The following is a 15,468-nucleotide window of genomic DNA, read 5'->3' on the forward strand; positions in this document are numbered from 1 at the left end:
GTTTCGGGAGATGCTTGATGCAATCTCCCTGCTTACATGGATCAACGCGATGGTGTTCTGTTCGAGTTCGCTGCAGAACCAGAGGCTGGAACACAAAGCAGCCGGGGGAATTATAGACTCTTTTCTCAACTTTTTTTTTCCCCTTCGGATAATAGCATATTTTCGGCCCTCTGCTGTTTGTTCTCCGGCCTCGGGGTGGAACTCGCCTCACACACCCAGTGTTTGTGTCCCGGTGCTGCTTCATGTGGCTGGGGGGAGGGATGTGATTGTGGAGAAAGATGGTTGTTGGATGGAAGCACAGACCGGTGGGAGGCGATACCGCGTGAGGGAGATGGCTGATGGCTTGTCGAGAGGGCGACGAAGACGAAGACGCAGACGAGAGAAGACGCATGGTTGTTTTCGATGAAGCAGTCGACCGTTTAGCAGGCATTTCCGATATGATACCCTACGGCTGAGCTTTGAGTTGTTGTTGCTGCTGTTGCTGTTGCTACTACTGTTGTTGTTGTTGTTACTTGTGATGCATTGCGTGCGAATTTAAAGACCAAAAGTGCATTGACCACTTAGATAGACTTGACAAGACTATACTACCGTTACTGTTGACTCTATTTGAATCCGAAGGAAGCTGAAGGAAGGACTGGGATCATCTGACTCGGTCACTTGAGGCCGAGGTGGCAAGCGACGGAAGCGGATAACCTGATAGTTGCAACCTCATATGTTTCGACGTCCATTGCTCTAAGTGAGTTGTCAGTTGTCCTGATATTATTAGACCTGGTATTTACTGTACTCTTGCCCGCTTCTACTAACTAACTTTGTAACTACAACAAATACAAGTGAGACACCCCGGAAATCGTTCCGTGCGGGGAAAGCTGTCAGTCATCCTCGGCTGCGTCCATTTGTCTCTCCTCCATCGTCCATCCATTCATCATCCATTCATCATCCATTCATCCATCCTACCACGCATCGCATGCAGATTGATCCATCCTCGGTGAATGAGTGGTCTCAAATCATGAGCAGCGCAGATGGCTTCCTGCCTACTTATTGGCGATCGCCGCATGCAGCACCAGAACAGACATATACTTCCGCTACTAGACTATTGGACGTCCGTCTAGTCTACCTGCAGCTGCCAGTCAAGGATAGACAAAGTGGGATACCAAGTCGAACTAGTCTGCTTTGCTTTGCTTCCTTCCTTTCTCCCGTCATCCACTTGATACCTCCTCTTTTGCGCTGTCCCTGACCGAGGCGCCGAATCCCCTCCCTGTCACTGACAGTGCAGCTAAAGCTGTCGGGCCTCGCAGGCTGTGACAAATCATTTTTTGTTCTCTCTCATTTCAGAGGGTTAAATTTGAAGGGGGCCCTTGCTGTCTTCGTCTTGTCCTTAAATTCCCCAGTGGTTTGTTTATCATATATATATGTATATACACACACACACACACACACACACACACAAAAGAAGATGTCCCACCCCCAACACCTCGTCCACGCACATTCCCTTCAAGACCCAGAATCCTTCTGGTCTCACCATACCGCCCAGCTGCACTGGCATAAGCCACCCTCGCGCGCCCTGGTTCGGCAGCCCAAGACCCTCCCGTCCGGCGTCACCCACGAGCACTGGGCCTGGTTCCCGGACGGCGAGATCTCCACCACGTACAACTGCGTCGACCGGCACGTGGCGGCGGGGCGGGGCGACCACGCCGCGATCATCTGGGATTCAGCGGTGACAGGTGTGCAGGAGACGTATACGTATCGGCGGCTGTTGGATGAAGTGGAGGTGTTGGCGGGGGTGTTGAGGGAGGAAGGGGTGCGGAAGGGGGATGTGGTGATTATCTACAGTATGTACGCCCTGTGTCCACAATCCTGGAATGTGATAGTGATGACTGGCAAGTGCCGATGATCCCCGCGGCGCTCATCGCCGCGCTGGCCATCACCCGCCTTGGAGCCATCCACTCGGCTGTTTTTGGGGGTTTCGCGGCCAAGTCGCTGGCGCAGCGGATAGAGGCGGCGCGGCCGCGGGTCGTCATGACGGCGTCGTGTGGCATTGAAGGGTCCAAGGGCCCCGTGGCGTACCGGCCGCTGGTCGAGGGGGCCATTGCGGCGAGCAGCTTCAAGCCGTTCAAGACGCTGATCTGGCAGCGCGAGCAGCTGCGCTGGGATAACCCGGACAAGGTAAGCGGGCAGCGCAACTGGCAGCGGTTGGTCAAGAGTGCGCGTATGCGCGGGGTGAGGGCCGGCCCGGTGCCGGTCAAGAGTACAGATGGCTTGTATATCATCTATACCAGCGGTATGTCCTCAGATGGGATACAGAGGTCGGTAGCTGCTGACAAAAATACCTCAGGCACAACCGGTTTACCGAAGGGAGTGTATCGAGAAGCCGGCGGCCACGCCGTGGGCCTCCATCTCTCCATCAAGTATCTCTTCGACATCCACGGCCCCGGCGACGTCATGTTCTGCGCCTCGGACATTGGCTGGGTCGTAGGCCACTCCTATATACTGTACGGGCCGCTGCTCGTCGGCGCGACGACAGTGCTCTTCGAAGGCAAGCCCGTGGGGACGCCGGACGCGGGCACCTTCTGGCGCATCGTCGAGCAGCACCGGGCGAAGGTGCTCTTCACAGCGCCGACGGCCATGCGGGCGATCCGCAAGGACGACCCGGATGATCAATTTTTCCTGCAGGTCGCGCGGCGCGGCGGGCTGAAGCATTTCAAGGCCCTGTTTCTCGCGGGCGAGAGGAGCGAGCCCAGCATTGTGCAGGCATATCAGAAGTTGTTGACGCAGCATGCGGCGCCGGGCGCCATGGTGGTGGATAACTGGTGGTCGTCGGAGTCCGGGTCTCCAATTTCGGGGCTGGCGCTGCGCAGTGTGGCCGGGTTGGTGCAGCAGCAGCCGCAGCAGGACGGTCAGCATACGAACCCCGCGCCCCTCCGCGTCCGCCCCGGGTCCGCCGGTCTACCCATGCCAGGGTTCGACGTGCGCATCGTCGACGATGACGGAAAGGAAGTCCCGCGCGGGACGATGGGGAACATAGTGATGGCGATGCCGCTGGGGCCGACGGCGTTTACGAGCCTGTTCAACGACGATGAGCGGTTCTACAAGGGGTACCTGAAGCGGTTTCACGGGCAGTGGATGGATACGGGCGATGCGGGGATGGTGGACGATGAGGGATATGTGCATATTATGTCGCGGTCGGACGATATCATCAACGTGGCGGCGCACCGGTTCAGCACGGGTAACACCCCCACCCCTCCCCTTTCCCTCGCGCATGGGTTGAGAATGTTATTCACAATTGCTATAACAGGCGCCATTGAACAGGCTATCCTCTCGCACCCGGACATCGGCGAGGCCAGCGTGGTGGGCATCCCCGACCCGCTCAAGGGCCACCTCCCGTTCGCGTTCATCCAGCCGCGGGACGGAACCGGGGCGCTACCGGCGCGCCCCAGCGCGGAGCTCTTCGCGGCGGTCAACGCAGCGGTGCGGGAGCAGATTGGGGCGATCGCGTCGCTGGGGGGCATGATCCAGGGACGGGGGATGATTCCCAAGACACGCAGCGGCAAGACGCTGCGGCGGGTGCTGCGGGAGCTGGTGGAGCAGGGGGTGCGGGGGGAGTTTGCTGGGACGGTAAGCATTCCGCCGACGGTGGAGGATGCGGAGGTGGTGGAGGTGGCGCGGGCGCGGGTGAGGGAATATTTCATTTTCAGCCATAAGGCGAAGCTGTAGCTGTAGCTCGTCCCTGGTGTATCGTCCCTGGTGCATCGTCCCTGGTGCATCGGTCCTCGTTGGAAATACGCGATTGGCACAATTGGCACAATTGAGCCAAAAAACAGCAAGTTCTTAAATATTCAAATCCGATCATCATGTAAGAGAGAACAAGCAAAAGGCTCGCGAGGTAAGTAGAATCAGAAACAAAACAACCAAAACGCAGTTCTCAGTTCCATCCATTCCCCAATCCACCGGGAAAAGGGGAAAAAGAAAAATCAAAAGATGGGAACCACTCAACCCCCTGTATACAAGTTACTAGAAGACGAAGAAGAACAAGAAAGTAAAAAAGGTATATATCCGACAAATTCAACTCAGAACAGAACCCCCCTCCCTTCCTCTCGATCTTTCAAATAAATAAAATAAAAAAAAATAACATCCACCTTCCTCCCCATCCATCCAAAAATTCAACTCATTCGATTCCCCCCCCCAAAATCATATCATCAGATTAACACTCCTCCACTCCACTCCACTCCATTCCATTCCGCTCCGCTCCCGCTCGCTCACAGCAAATACGCAACGAGCGCAAACACACCGGCCAACCCGGCGCCGGCACCGGCGGCCGCGCGCGACGCACCACCGGTGGAGAGGGCAACGGAGGGGCCAGTGGTTGTGGACTTGGTGTCGGGGGAGGCGCCGGAGGGGACGGGGACGGGGACGGAGGAAGCAGGCGCGGAGGGGGGGACGGGGGCGGGAGCGGAGGGGATGAGAGGGTGGGAGGTTGGGACGACGACGATGGAGCTGGTCGAGGGGGTGTGAATGGCGGTGGGGGTGGAGCTGGGGCTATTTTTTTTTTTTTTTTTCGTTTTAGTAAACCTGAGGACTGAAACCATATACGAAGCACACATATCGATAAAAATAAAATACAACATGGATGGGATTGCTTACCACTTGTTGCAGCGGGTGACGGTGGAGGTGATCAGGGGGCGGGAGATGGAGTAGGTGATGCCGTTGGAGACGGTGATGGAGGGGAGCTAAATTATTCCCCCAATTTTTTTTTTTTCTAGTGTTAGTTGATCCGCCAACAATTCACACAATTCCATTTCTGAGGATTTCATACACCGGTGCTGGCAGGCAGAGCCCCGGAGGTGGCCTCGGGACAGAACGTGGCGTAGTCGGTGACCACGACGGTGGAGTAGTCCTCGTTTTTGGCGTCGGGGGCGTTGGCGGCGAGGGCGCGCACGGCGAGGGTGGTGAGAACGGCAGCGAAGAAACGCATGATGACTTTCGGTTTGGTTGGGGAAAAGAAAGAGTGGACTGGGTTGGTAGTAAATCCGGGGGGGGGGGGGGGGGATTTGCAGGTTTTGCAGGTTTTGCAGGGGGGAAAGACAAAAAAGAATGTACTCGGTATGAACACCGGGGGTTTGTGGTAGAGAGAGAGTGAGTGTATGGAGTAGATGATGGAAGAGAAGGAGAGAGAGAGAGAAAGAGAGAAAGAAAGAAAAGAGAGAAGAAGGGGAAAAAGAGAGATGAAGTATTCAGAGTAATTTAATTAAACTCAACTAATTAAACATGATCTGACTATTCTGACTATTATTATTCTGATTATTCTGATTATTCTGATTTATGAACCACGAATCTCGTCCAATCTCCAGCGAAACCAACAGCAGTAGTAAGTACTCCGTAAGTCGATAAAGGTCCCAGGAGTCAGGAGTAGGACAAGGGGCTTTTCACTTTTTGACACGGCTAGTGGACAGGCTAAGGGTTAGCTGACGGACTAGTGGCGTGGGCGGTTGGGAAAGTGCGTGTTGGTACGGCTGATTGCTGTCGATCAGATTGATCCTGTCATACTCTCATACTATCATACTCCCCGACAGAGATATACCCACGCACTAATCTCCACGTTGCTTTCTCCCCCTGAAATTAAAGGATCGATCCGTGCCTGAGCTGGCATCGACACATCGTGGTTCAAGAGGTCACAGTCGAGACTTGTTCTTCTTCTTCTTCTTGTCGTTGTTGCCGTCGATGAACTACTCAACTACTCAGATGAACGATGGAAAGTATTCTCGGCCGTCCTTCTGCCCATCATCATTGCTGAGTCGAGTATAGCATGGAGTAGTATGAGTAGTATATCTAGTGATCTACCCTAGAGATCATACTTGGATGTCTCCTGTTTCTTGACTTTGCCGAGTCTCCAAGTCCCAGTCCAGCCCATGACAGAAATAGTTAGAAATGTCTCTCTCGCCTCTGGTCAGATGGACAGGGGTTAACTACAATTCGGCACTCAGTCAACCTCCAGGAGTTGAGAGTGAGGAGGATATCTCCAAATGCATCCTTGCAGACCTCTTGGGGAAGTAAGGTCCCAGTCTTCCAGCCTTGTTGACCGCCACGATCACTTCAATGGCAGTGATTCTTTTCTAAGGCGATCCCCTGACTGAACTTCGATCTTGGCACTGCACGACTCACTCAGACAGTTGATGATGTAGATATTGTAATATTGGTGTGACTCCCGACTGAAGGACCTCTGGATACCCAGATCTTCTCTACTACGGAGTACTCCATCTTCATAGTCCATCTAGATAGAATATAGAGATACTAACTGCAAAGATCGATATTTGCTAAGCCAAGCATCGTTCACTCCACCCATCACCTAATAGATACCCCATCCTACTCATGGTCCATGATCTCGTCCAACGCCATCGAACTCACACACGTTCCAATCAGACGGTTCCTGGCCCCTTATGGATGGTGAGTGGGCGCGGGACATATCAGCAGCGCCCGTGGAAAAGACAGCCGGAAGCCGTCCCGTCCACGAGAACTGACACAGATAGAACGCCATCTCTTCATCTTGGATTTAGTTGTGTGATGAAGAGAAAGAAAGAGAAAAGAAGAAACGTGGTGCGCGCAAACGCGGAGAGAAAAGAAAAAAAACCGGCCGAAGCGAGGGGCCGTTCCGGAATATGTATTCTCCGGAGCTACAGCCAATCGGAGCAAACATGTCCCAAACCGGACTAGCGGTAGACAGCTTCCCGCGGGCAACGGAGTCGTCCGTATCATGAACCACCGTTGTCCGACAAGCAAGATAACAGACGGCCAGTAGGTATTATATTATTGCTCCGGTTTCTCTGGGTAGACTTCTTCGCTTTTTGTGTCTTTCACTTGCGAACGACTGACCAACACCAATCGTTAAAAAACAAAAAAAAAAAAAATATGTCTCTCAGTCGGTGCGGACCCCAGGTCTCGCGCCTGCTCCCGAGGTCCGGAAACTCCAGAGCTATCACCACCACCACCATCACCACTTTCTCCCGCCGTCCAGGCCAGCTTCTTCAGACTTCCACACCTGCTGTGTGCAGCAACTCTCTGCAATGGCGCAGTGTGTCGCACTCGAGCCGGGAGAGCCAGCAACATGTGCGAACCCCCCTCGTGTCTTGGATCCAATGGCAGTGGCTCACGATTGATCGAGTGACCGGACTGACCGCATCGTAGTTGCTCTCCGCATCCCTCGAGGAGGAGGACCCCACCGTCTACAACATCCTGCAGAAGGTTTGCCATTTTCTGACCGTCCACCCCCCTGACGATCCCCACGCTCACATCGGCGCAGGAGAAAAAACGTCAAAAGCACTTCATCAACCTCATCCCCTCCGAGAACTTCACATCGCAAGCCGTCCTCGATGCGCTCGGAAGTGTGATGCAGAACAAGTACTCGGAAGGATACCCCGGTGCCCGATACTATGGAGGAAACGAGTTCATCGATGAGTCCGAGAGACTGTGCCAGCAGCGTGCCTTGGAGACCTTCAGACTCAGCCCCGAGGAATGGGGTGTCAACGTGCAGCGTGCGTCTCTTCTGCTGCCAAAAGCAAAGCCCCGAGACGCGAATTGACTGACCCCCCGATGCACACAGCACTGTCCGGATCGCCCGCCAACCTCTACGCCATCTCCGCCATCCTCAACACCCACGACCGTCTGATGGGCTTGGACCTGCCCCATGGGGGTCACCTGTCGCACGGCTACCAAACCCCCACCAAGAAGATCTCCTTCATCTCCAAGTACTTCGAGACCCTACCCTATCGTCTGGACGAGTCCACCGGTCTCATCGATTACGATGGTGCCGAGAAGTTGGCTCTCCTCTACCGCCCGAAGCTCATCATCGCCGGGACCTCGGCCTACAGCCGTCTGATCGATTACCCCCGCATGCGCCAGATTGCCGATGCCGCCGGCGCATACCTCTTAAATGACATGGCCCACATCTCGGGTCTGGTCGCCGCCGGTGTCGTCCCCTCGCCCTTCCCCCACTCCGACATCGTCACCACCACCACTCACAAGTCGCTGCGCGGCCCTCGGGGCGCCATGATCTTCTACCGCAAGGGTCTCCGCCGGACGGACAAGAAGGGCAACAAGGAGATGTATGATCTCGAGAACCCCATCAATGCCTCCGTCTTCCCCGGACACCAGGGCGGCCCGCACAACCACACCATCACCGCCTTGTCCGTCGCCTTGAAGCAGGCGCAGACGCCCGAGTTCAAGGCCTACCAGGAGACCGTGCTGGCCAACGCCCAGGCGCTGGCCGACCGGCTCGGTGGGCCCATCAACAATGGCGGTCTCGGCTACAACATCGTCTCCGGCGGTACGGACAACCACCTCGTCCTGGTGGACCTGAAGAACCGGGGCGTGGACGGAGCCCGGGTGGAGCGCGTGCTGGAGCTGTGCGGCGTGGCCAGCAACAAGAATACCGTTCCCGGCGACAGGTCCGCGCTGAAGCCCGGCGGTCTGCGCATCGGCACCCCTGCCATGACCACCCGCGGCTTCCAGCCCGAGGACTTCCGCCGGGTGGCCGACATCGTGGACCGGGCCGTGATCATCACCCAGAAGCTGGACAAGGCGGCCAAGGAGAGTGCCACGGCCAAGGGGGTCAAGAACCCCAACACCGTCAAGGCCTTCCTGGACTACGTCGGCGAGGGCGAGGAAATTTCCGAGATTGTGCTCCTACGCCAGGAGGTGGAAGACTGGGTGGGAACCTTTAGCCTTCCCTGGGATGAGGAAAAGTGACCGTCATGATTGTTATGAAATTTTGATTTTATTTTGTTTTTTTGTTTTTTTTCTACACCCGGCCTGTGTCTACGATGTATCTATGTCTGTACAAATGTTCAACACATCGAGTAGATTAGCCAATTGAGAGTTCTCAGATAGTCTATCAAAATAAGTACTCTGTGCTTAGGTTTCTTTATCGTAGTATCCGATAGGCCGGCATATCTTCTCCATATTGGGCCATTTGTGCTACAAGGGTTCGTCCTGCTAATATTTAAGAAACAACACACATCCCATCCACGATGACTCTCAATAATCATTGCGCATTGGATTTATTTATTTATCTCTGCCTCCCTTCCAGATCCCATTCTTGAATACCTAGTTACCATGGGAATAGTTTAATGATAATTCTTAAATTGCACCACCAGAAAACCCTCCCCCAAGGAACCCAGCCAACATGCAAATCAGCCAGGTCAGACAGAACCATCCTTCCACCCTTCCATCCTTGAAAAGCATCACTAACAAGCAACACCACCCACAGCTTTACGTCTACCCCATCAAATCCCTCCGCGGCATCCCCCTTTCGAAGGCATCCCTCACCCGCACCGGCTTCCACCATGACCGCCGCTTCATGCTCCTCAAGGCCACCCAGGGGGAAGCCGACGACACCCCAACCCTGAAGAACATGCACGTCCCACACTTCCCAGAAATGGCCCTCTTCACGACCGAGTTCATCTACCCAGACGGCGATGACGCCCCGGACCGCATCCTCGTAACCTACCACCCCCCAGATCCCACCTCGGAGAAACACTCCCTAGAGATCCCCCTCCACCCGTCCACGCACGGTCTCCGCGCCCTCAACATCGACATGCACCGCAGCCCCACACAGGCCTACGACATGGGCACGGCGTACAACGACTGGTTCAGCGCTCGCTTCGGATACGACGTCGTGCTGGCGTATCTGGGCGGCCACGCGCGGCCCGTGCTGGGCACGTTCGCGCCGGGGAAGCACCGCGCGCATCGGGCGGAGAAGCTCGCCTCCGGCCGGGCATCGTTGGAGGGGGTGCTTTCGACACGGGCGCTGGTGGTGCTGGCGGCGGTGACGCTTCTGCTGAATTTCGCGGCGGGATTGGGGCCGGGGGCAAAGGTCCACTGGGCTAGTAGTCTTGCGGCGACGGCGGTCGCGGGTGTAGTGTCGTATGCTCTTGTATGGCGACTCCGCCGGGTGGATGAAGAGGGAGAGGGGGATGGGGATGGGGACGAGGAGACGATCACGTTTGCGGATGCGGCGCCGTACCTGCTTACGTCGCAGACGTCGCTGGATAACGTGTCGGCGCGGCTGGCTGGGGATGCGCGCGCGGATATGACCAAGTTCCGGCCGAATATTGTCGTTTCCGGGGCGGCGGGGGCGTTTGAGGAGGATTTCTGGGCCGTGCTGACGGTGGGGGATGCTGAGGCGAAGGTGAAGGCGAAGTTGCTACTCACGGCGAACTGTGTGCGGTGCCAGAGTGTCAATGTGGACTATGCGACGGGGAAGATGGGCACGGGCGAGGCGGGGACGGTGCTGAAGAAGCTGATGAACGACCGGCGGGTGGATACGGGGGCCAAGTACTCGCCTGTGTTTGGGAGGTATGTGTTTCTGGACCCCGGGTCGGAGAATTCGGTGGTGAGGGTGGGCGATGCGGTGGAGGTTGTGAGGAGGATGAAGGAACGCGCGGTGTTTGGTGAGATCTAGGCTGCTTTTTTTTGTTTTTTTTTTCTCTTTGAGGATGATGCAGGAGATGCTAACTTGGGAATAGATTGGCCGAATATGAGTTGATGCTATCCATATCTTTCACTTTCAACTGGCAGTACTGGCCATGGTCCGATTCTGAGTCTATAGTTGCTCCACAGATGCCTGAAGCCAACTGTTGGAAAAGGATTGCATAATGCAACAGACCTTCTTCTAGAGCTCTCTTCGTCCCCTTACTCAAGTACATTCTGTCGAGTGTATGCGAAGAATGAAATGAATTGATCGAGTTACTCACGACGCAATACTGCATCGCAGCTAGAAGAACCACCACCTCCTGAACCCTGACCTCTCATCTCTCAACGGACGCCACCAACTCTCATTCTGGGCCATGGCGAGCAGGAACCGCTCCGCGTCTGTGATGAACTTCTCACACGATTCAACCCGGTCGATGTCCCGACACTCCCTTCTCATGTCGGGACATACCCCGATGAAGATCCTCTGCAGCTGAGACAGTCCGTCCACAGTTGTTTCAATGACCGGTGTGTCATCATCGCTGCTCCTGTCATCGTCCGTCATCTGCTGCGTCGGCCAGCGCGCAGTTTCCACCAACGACAAGTCATGTTGCACCCGGTTGACCCAGTCCTTATACCCGATGCGCACGATCCGATCCAAGTGATGCCGCTTCGGAGCCCGCGACTTCTCCTTTCCCCGGGCTTTGGCCCTGCGCTTTTCATGCCACCTGGGCATGAGGCGCTGGCCGAGCGACCACGCGCCCTTCCTCTCGTTGTTGACCTTCTTCTTCGTCGTCTTCTTCCTCTTCTTTTTCTTCTTCTTCTTCTTCTTCGTAGTAAACGGAACCACTGCCACCTGCACGTTGTTTCGGACCTTGCACCGCCAGACCTCATCCAGCACCTCGGGCCGGGTATATGACATGATGGAGTCCGTCTCCCGCTTGAAATCGGCCATGATCTCCCCGAAGAACTCCACGGCTTCGGTCAAGGTCCCATGGAGCCGCTCCATGGCGGGCTGGAAGGGGACTTCGGGGTCGCGTGCGAGCTCCGGCGCCTCGGTCGATCGGTAGCTGAGGCGGTGGCCCATGGCGTGCAGCGCGGGATCGACTTCTAGATCAGCGGGTAGCGAGGCATGACTCCGGATGCGGATGGATTCGGGGAGGTTGTGGTAGGGATGGGAGAATGGCATTTTTTTTTTAGGGGGAATGACTTGTTTGGAGGATTGGGAGATGCTTTTCAGGCCCGGTGCCTCTACACGAGACTCTTTAGGCTTGGTAAAAGATATACATCGGTTGGACCCCTTGTGAAATATTTCGCAGTCTTCTTATAGTCACTTGTAGAAGAGACTGGCGCAATCCTCGCGTCTCACTCCCATGCAAGACCTCTTCTCTTCTACAGAGAAACAAACCCGTCCCAACAAAGCATTACTCCCGCTTCCTTTCATCCAGTTCTTGAGTCTCAGTCTCAGTCTCGGTCTCAGTCTCGGTCTCCCTCATAATCCCATTCATCTCTCCTCCTCAAAGCCCGCAACGAGACTATCTCCGTAGCCGAGACGGTATTTGTGCCTGTCCCTGTTCCTGTGGCTGCTCACCTCCTCTCCTCCTCCAATATCAATAGCTACGCCGGGATTGAGTCTATTCTGGACTGGAAACTGTGGACTGTGGATTGTCTCTGTATATCACTGTTATGGTGAGCACAGCCTCAATGACGCATGACAAGAGCACCGCCACACCAGACCCAGATTATGATTATGTCATACTCTGGTTCCCCAAATCTCTCTTTTATTTTTGTTACTATTTTACTATTGCTATAGTACTAATACTATTATTATTATTATTATTACTCTGGTTCCAGTAGTGGTAGACCAAAAGCATAATCAAATCAATATCGACTGCATTTCTTACCTGCGTCTGACTCCGTTGGGCTCTTCTCTCTCTCTCTCTCTCCATCATCATTCTTCTTCACCTGAGACACAAGAACCACCATCTTTCTTAGGCTCTCTTTCTTTCATCTTCCTCTTCATCTTCCTCTTCTTCCCCCTCCCGTGCCGATCTTCCGATCTTCCCCAAACTTACAACTGTTTGATATGTAAATTCTGCTGCCTACTTATCGGATCTTCTTTCCAGCGCCGATTGATAGGTACTATTATCACGGTCCCTCCTGACTTGCCTCCGACTCGCCCGATCAGGCCGCCTGTCGAATCCCACCTGCGCCTGTCATCCCCACTTCTCCCTTTGGATTTTATTGTTAGGTTTTTTTTTTTTTTCTTCTCACCAAGTCGTCATTACACGTTCAACCTCCGCGTCGGTCAAATCCTTGTTGAGATAACGCGCAATCTCGTTGTTTATTGTGGACGGTTGCGCCCATGGAGTCTGTGACATTGCGTCGCAAAGACACGACCAAGGGCCCTCCCTTGAGGGTCCTGTCGTTAGGTATGTCAAAACAAAATCACCCATACAGTCTAGAAGGGGGAAGAAAAAACAAAAAAACACTCAAAACTGATCGAACAGACGGAGGTGGCGTGCGAGGCTACTCGATGCTCATCATCCTCCAGGAACTCATGTACCGCATCTATGTCGAATGTGAAGGCAAACCCCCGCGCCGCGACGAGATCCCTAAACCCTGCGACCACTTCGACCTCATCGCCGGCACCGGCACCGGTGGTCTGATCGCCCTCATGCTGGGCCGCTTGCGCCTCGACCTCGAGACCTGCAAGGAGGTCTACGTGCGCATGACCCGCCGCGTCTTCGAGACCGACAAGACCATCGCCGGCATCCCCTACCGATCGACGCTGTTCAAGGCCTCCAAGCTGGAGGAGGCCATCCGCGAATGTGTGCGGGAGCATACCATCTTCGAGGCCGAGGGGAACGATATGCCCCCCTCGAGCTCGCGCAGCTCCATCGTCAGCATGCCCTACAGTCCCGGCACGATCCCCCAGCGCTCCGTGAGTCGAGGCAGTTTCAGTGCCTCCTATGCCGCCCATCCCTCCTCACCGGTCAGCCAGCGACATTCGGCGATTGTGAATGGGTTACGGTGGGGGAAGCCAGATGCTCTACTGTATGATAATCGGGAAAACCGGACAAAGACGTGAGTGGGAGAGACAACCATACCAAAAAGAGAGACCTGCGCTAATCTGGCTCCAGTGCCGTCACGGCTGTCTACAAAGGCACCACCCGCAACGGATCCGCCGTGCTCCTCCGATCCTACGACTCGCGGAAAGAGCCTCCACCCGAATTCAACTGTACTATCTGGCAGGCTGGTCGTGCCACCTCGGCGACGGGCCTTGCCTTCAAACCCATTCAGATCGGACAGCATGTGTTTATCGACGAGGGGGCCGGCACTTACAATCCCGCCCCGCAGATTCTGGACGAGGCGGCCGTGAACGAGTGGCCCGGGCGGGAGATCGGCGTGTTTGTCAGTGTGGGCACCGGGAAGCGCCCGGCAGGCACAAATAGCCGCCAGCACGAGTGGTGGGAGGGCTTTGTCGGCGACGGCCTGGGGAGCTTTGCCGAGGCCCGGCGACGGCTCATTGCCAAGATTGAGGGCTGCGAGGACATCCACCGGGAGATGCTCCGCAGCCACCTGGCCAAGCGGAATGTCAGCCAGGACAACTACTACCGCTTGAACGTCGAGGTGGGCGTGGGCGAGTTTGGCATGAACGAGTGGAATCGCCTGGTCGACATCAGCACCGGTACCCGCCGTTACCTCTCCAAGACCGAGGTCAAAAAGAGCATCCTGGACGCCGGCGTCAAATTCGCCAAGATCGACCGCATGCACCGTCGACTGGCGGCCCATGCCGCCGCCGGCGGTTCCGAGGGGTCCGGGGAGCCTGCTGACGACATGCCGTTCACCCCTCATAGCTACCAATCGTCGCAGGGCCCGACGTTCACCGTCTCGCCGCCGTCCCACCCCATGGCCGTGGAGCTGCCCGCGGAATTGCCGGGCGACTTTGTCCCGCTGCCCACGAACCCACCGCTGCCCATCCCCAGCAACGGGCGGGTGGCCTCACCCCCGCCGGACGACCTGTCCTCTCCATCGGCGCGGGTTTCCGGCAGCGAGTTCAGTTTCACCCACAGCCATAGCGACGTGAGTCGGCCAAGCTCGCAGCAGCAGCAGACGACATCGCCCCGGCTGAGCATGGAGCAGGTGCATGAGGGGAATTTCGCACCCCCCGTGCCTCCCAAGACGCCCATCCCGTATCCGGACAATGTGAACGAGACGCTGATGCCGATGCCGCTGGTGATACCACATCATGGCCGCCATGGATCGACTGGGAAAGTCCGGCCACCGTATCCGGTGGACGAGACTCCTCCGGCTGTGAACAAGCAGCGAAAGCCTAGCTATCATGTGCGATGAATCATGATTTTGTGTTCTTGAAATTTTTTTTTTTTCTATTTAAATTTTCTTCTTTCAATTTCTACTTGCATGTGGTATAGGATATGCTAATGAGGGTGGAATTCAGGCGCTGGCGCATTCCGTTTCCTTTCTACTGTCTTTCTGTTGTCTGTCTTTTTTTTTTTTTTTTTTCTCTCCCTTTCTAGGCATGGTTTATGATTTCTTTCTTGCTACGGATGGATATACCCTAGAAGAGAATTTGATGATGAATGATGAGATTTGTTTCAGATGTATCCTCCACCACCGTTCAAGATCAGAAAGGCTCAGCGGACAAGTGCAATTCGTAGCCAACGATTTCCGCCGTGTGGAATCGATCTATTTTTACCCATCCGCATGTCTCTGGATGGGCGAATTGAAAGCATCAACTATTGATAGCTGTCCCGAACTCCAGACGGATCATCCAATGTACCAAAAGTCGTAAGGCCTCCTATCCGTGGTTGCGCATCTCATCTCCTAGCCAGATACTTACTGCGTAGTTACTGTGGTCTGAGTCTGTGGGCAAAACTCAAATGGCCCAGCCTCTCGCTTTCTCTCTTTCTTTCTCGCTTTCTTTCTCTCTCTCTCTCTCTCTCTCGCAATCATCCAACAGCTTTACCTGCATCGATTCCTTATCTC

At 55.2% G+C, this 15,468-nt stretch overlaps 6 protein-coding genes across 6 annotated transcripts, besides 16 other annotated features; 4 read left to right on the plus strand and 2 right to left on the minus strand.

Annotated features, from left to right (window-relative positions):
• The first annotated feature begins 462 nt into the window (after window positions 1-462).
• Window positions 463-510: a microsatellite.
• Window positions 511-903: 393 nt separating this feature from the next.
• Window positions 904-951: a microsatellite.
• Window positions 913-950: a microsatellite.
• Window positions 952-1,417: 466 nt separating the features above from the next.
• Window positions 1,418-1,445: a microsatellite.
• Window positions 1,418-1,446: a microsatellite.
• Window positions 1,447-1,453: 7 nt separating this feature from the next.
• On the plus strand, window positions 1,454-3,711 carry ACLA_079760 (putative acyl-CoA synthetase; the record flags this gene model as incomplete). The annotated part of the gene is made up of 3 exons (XM_001267717.1): window positions 1,454-1,829; window positions 1,883-2,278; window positions 2,333-3,711. The coding sequence occupies 3 exons, from the start codon at window positions 1,454-1,456 to the stop codon at window positions 3,709-3,711; spliced, it is 2,151 nt and encodes a 716-aa protein (XP_001267718.1).
• A 7-nt stretch (window positions 3,712-3,718) lies between these two features.
• Window positions 3,719-3,762: a microsatellite.
• A 445-nt stretch (window positions 3,763-4,207) lies between these two features.
• Window positions 4,208-4,246: a microsatellite.
• A 7-nt stretch (window positions 4,247-4,253) lies between these two features.
• Window positions 4,254-4,969, minus strand: ACLA_079770 (putative GPI anchored protein; the record flags this gene model as incomplete). Its single annotated transcript, XM_001267718.1, has 3 exons — window positions 4,254-4,533; window positions 4,639-4,724; window positions 4,811-4,969. The coding sequence occupies 3 exons, from the start codon at window positions 4,967-4,969 to the stop codon at window positions 4,254-4,256; spliced, it is 525 nt and encodes a 174-aa protein (XP_001267719.1).
• Window positions 4,970-5,044: 75 nt separating this feature from the next.
• Window positions 5,045-5,069: a microsatellite.
• A 216-nt stretch (window positions 5,070-5,285) lies between these two features.
• Window positions 5,286-5,314: a microsatellite.
• A 1,586-nt stretch (window positions 5,315-6,900) lies between these two features.
• ACLA_079780 (serine hydroxymethyltransferase) lies at window positions 6,901-8,736 on the plus strand (the record flags this gene model as incomplete). The annotated part of the gene is made up of 4 exons (XM_001267719.1): window positions 6,901-7,098; window positions 7,177-7,233; window positions 7,292-7,523; window positions 7,592-8,736. The coding sequence occupies 4 exons, from the start codon at window positions 6,901-6,903 to the stop codon at window positions 8,734-8,736; spliced, it is 1,632 nt and encodes a 543-aa protein (XP_001267720.1).
• Window positions 8,737-9,172: 436 nt separating this feature from the next.
• ACLA_079790 (MOSC domain protein) lies at window positions 9,173-10,450 on the plus strand (the record flags this gene model as incomplete). The annotated part of the gene is made up of 1 exon (XM_001267720.1): window positions 9,173-10,450. One exon carries the CDS (start codon window positions 9,173-9,175, stop codon window positions 10,448-10,450), a length of 1,278 nt encoding a protein of 425 aa, XP_001267721.1.
• Window positions 10,451-10,762: 312 nt separating this feature from the next.
• On the minus strand, window positions 10,763-11,647 carry ACLA_079800 (uncharacterized protein; the record flags this gene model as incomplete). The annotated part of the gene is made up of 1 exon (XM_001267721.1): window positions 10,763-11,647. The coding sequence occupies one exon, from the start codon at window positions 11,645-11,647 to the stop codon at window positions 10,763-10,765; it is 885 nt and encodes a 294-aa protein (XP_001267722.1).
• Window positions 11,240-11,290: a microsatellite.
• Window positions 11,240-11,291: a microsatellite.
• A 265-nt stretch (window positions 11,648-11,912) lies between the features above and the next one.
• Window positions 11,913-11,947: a microsatellite.
• Window positions 11,914-11,947: a microsatellite.
• A 292-nt stretch (window positions 11,948-12,239) lies between these two features.
• Window positions 12,240-12,300: a microsatellite.
• Window positions 12,301-12,464: 164 nt separating this feature from the next.
• Window positions 12,465-12,490: a microsatellite.
• Window positions 12,491-12,823: 333 nt separating this feature from the next.
• Window positions 12,824-14,814, plus strand: ACLA_079810 (putative Patatin-like serine hydrolase; the record flags this gene model as incomplete). The annotated part of the gene is made up of 3 exons (XM_001267722.1): window positions 12,824-12,890; window positions 12,969-13,545; window positions 13,602-14,814. The coding sequence occupies 3 exons, from the start codon at window positions 12,824-12,826 to the stop codon at window positions 14,812-14,814; spliced, it is 1,857 nt and encodes a 618-aa protein (XP_001267723.1).
• A 558-nt stretch (window positions 14,815-15,372) lies between these two features.
• Window positions 15,373-15,427: a microsatellite.
• The last annotated feature ends 41 nt before the right edge of the window (window positions 15,428-15,468 follow it).

Source organism: Aspergillus clavatus, genomic scaffold (assembly GCF_000002715.2).
Source record: "Aspergillus clavatus NRRL 1 1099423829806 genomic scaffold, whole genome shotgun sequence".
In the NCBI taxonomy this organism is placed as follows: domain Eukaryota; kingdom Fungi; phylum Ascomycota; class Eurotiomycetes; order Eurotiales; family Aspergillaceae; genus Aspergillus; species Aspergillus clavatus.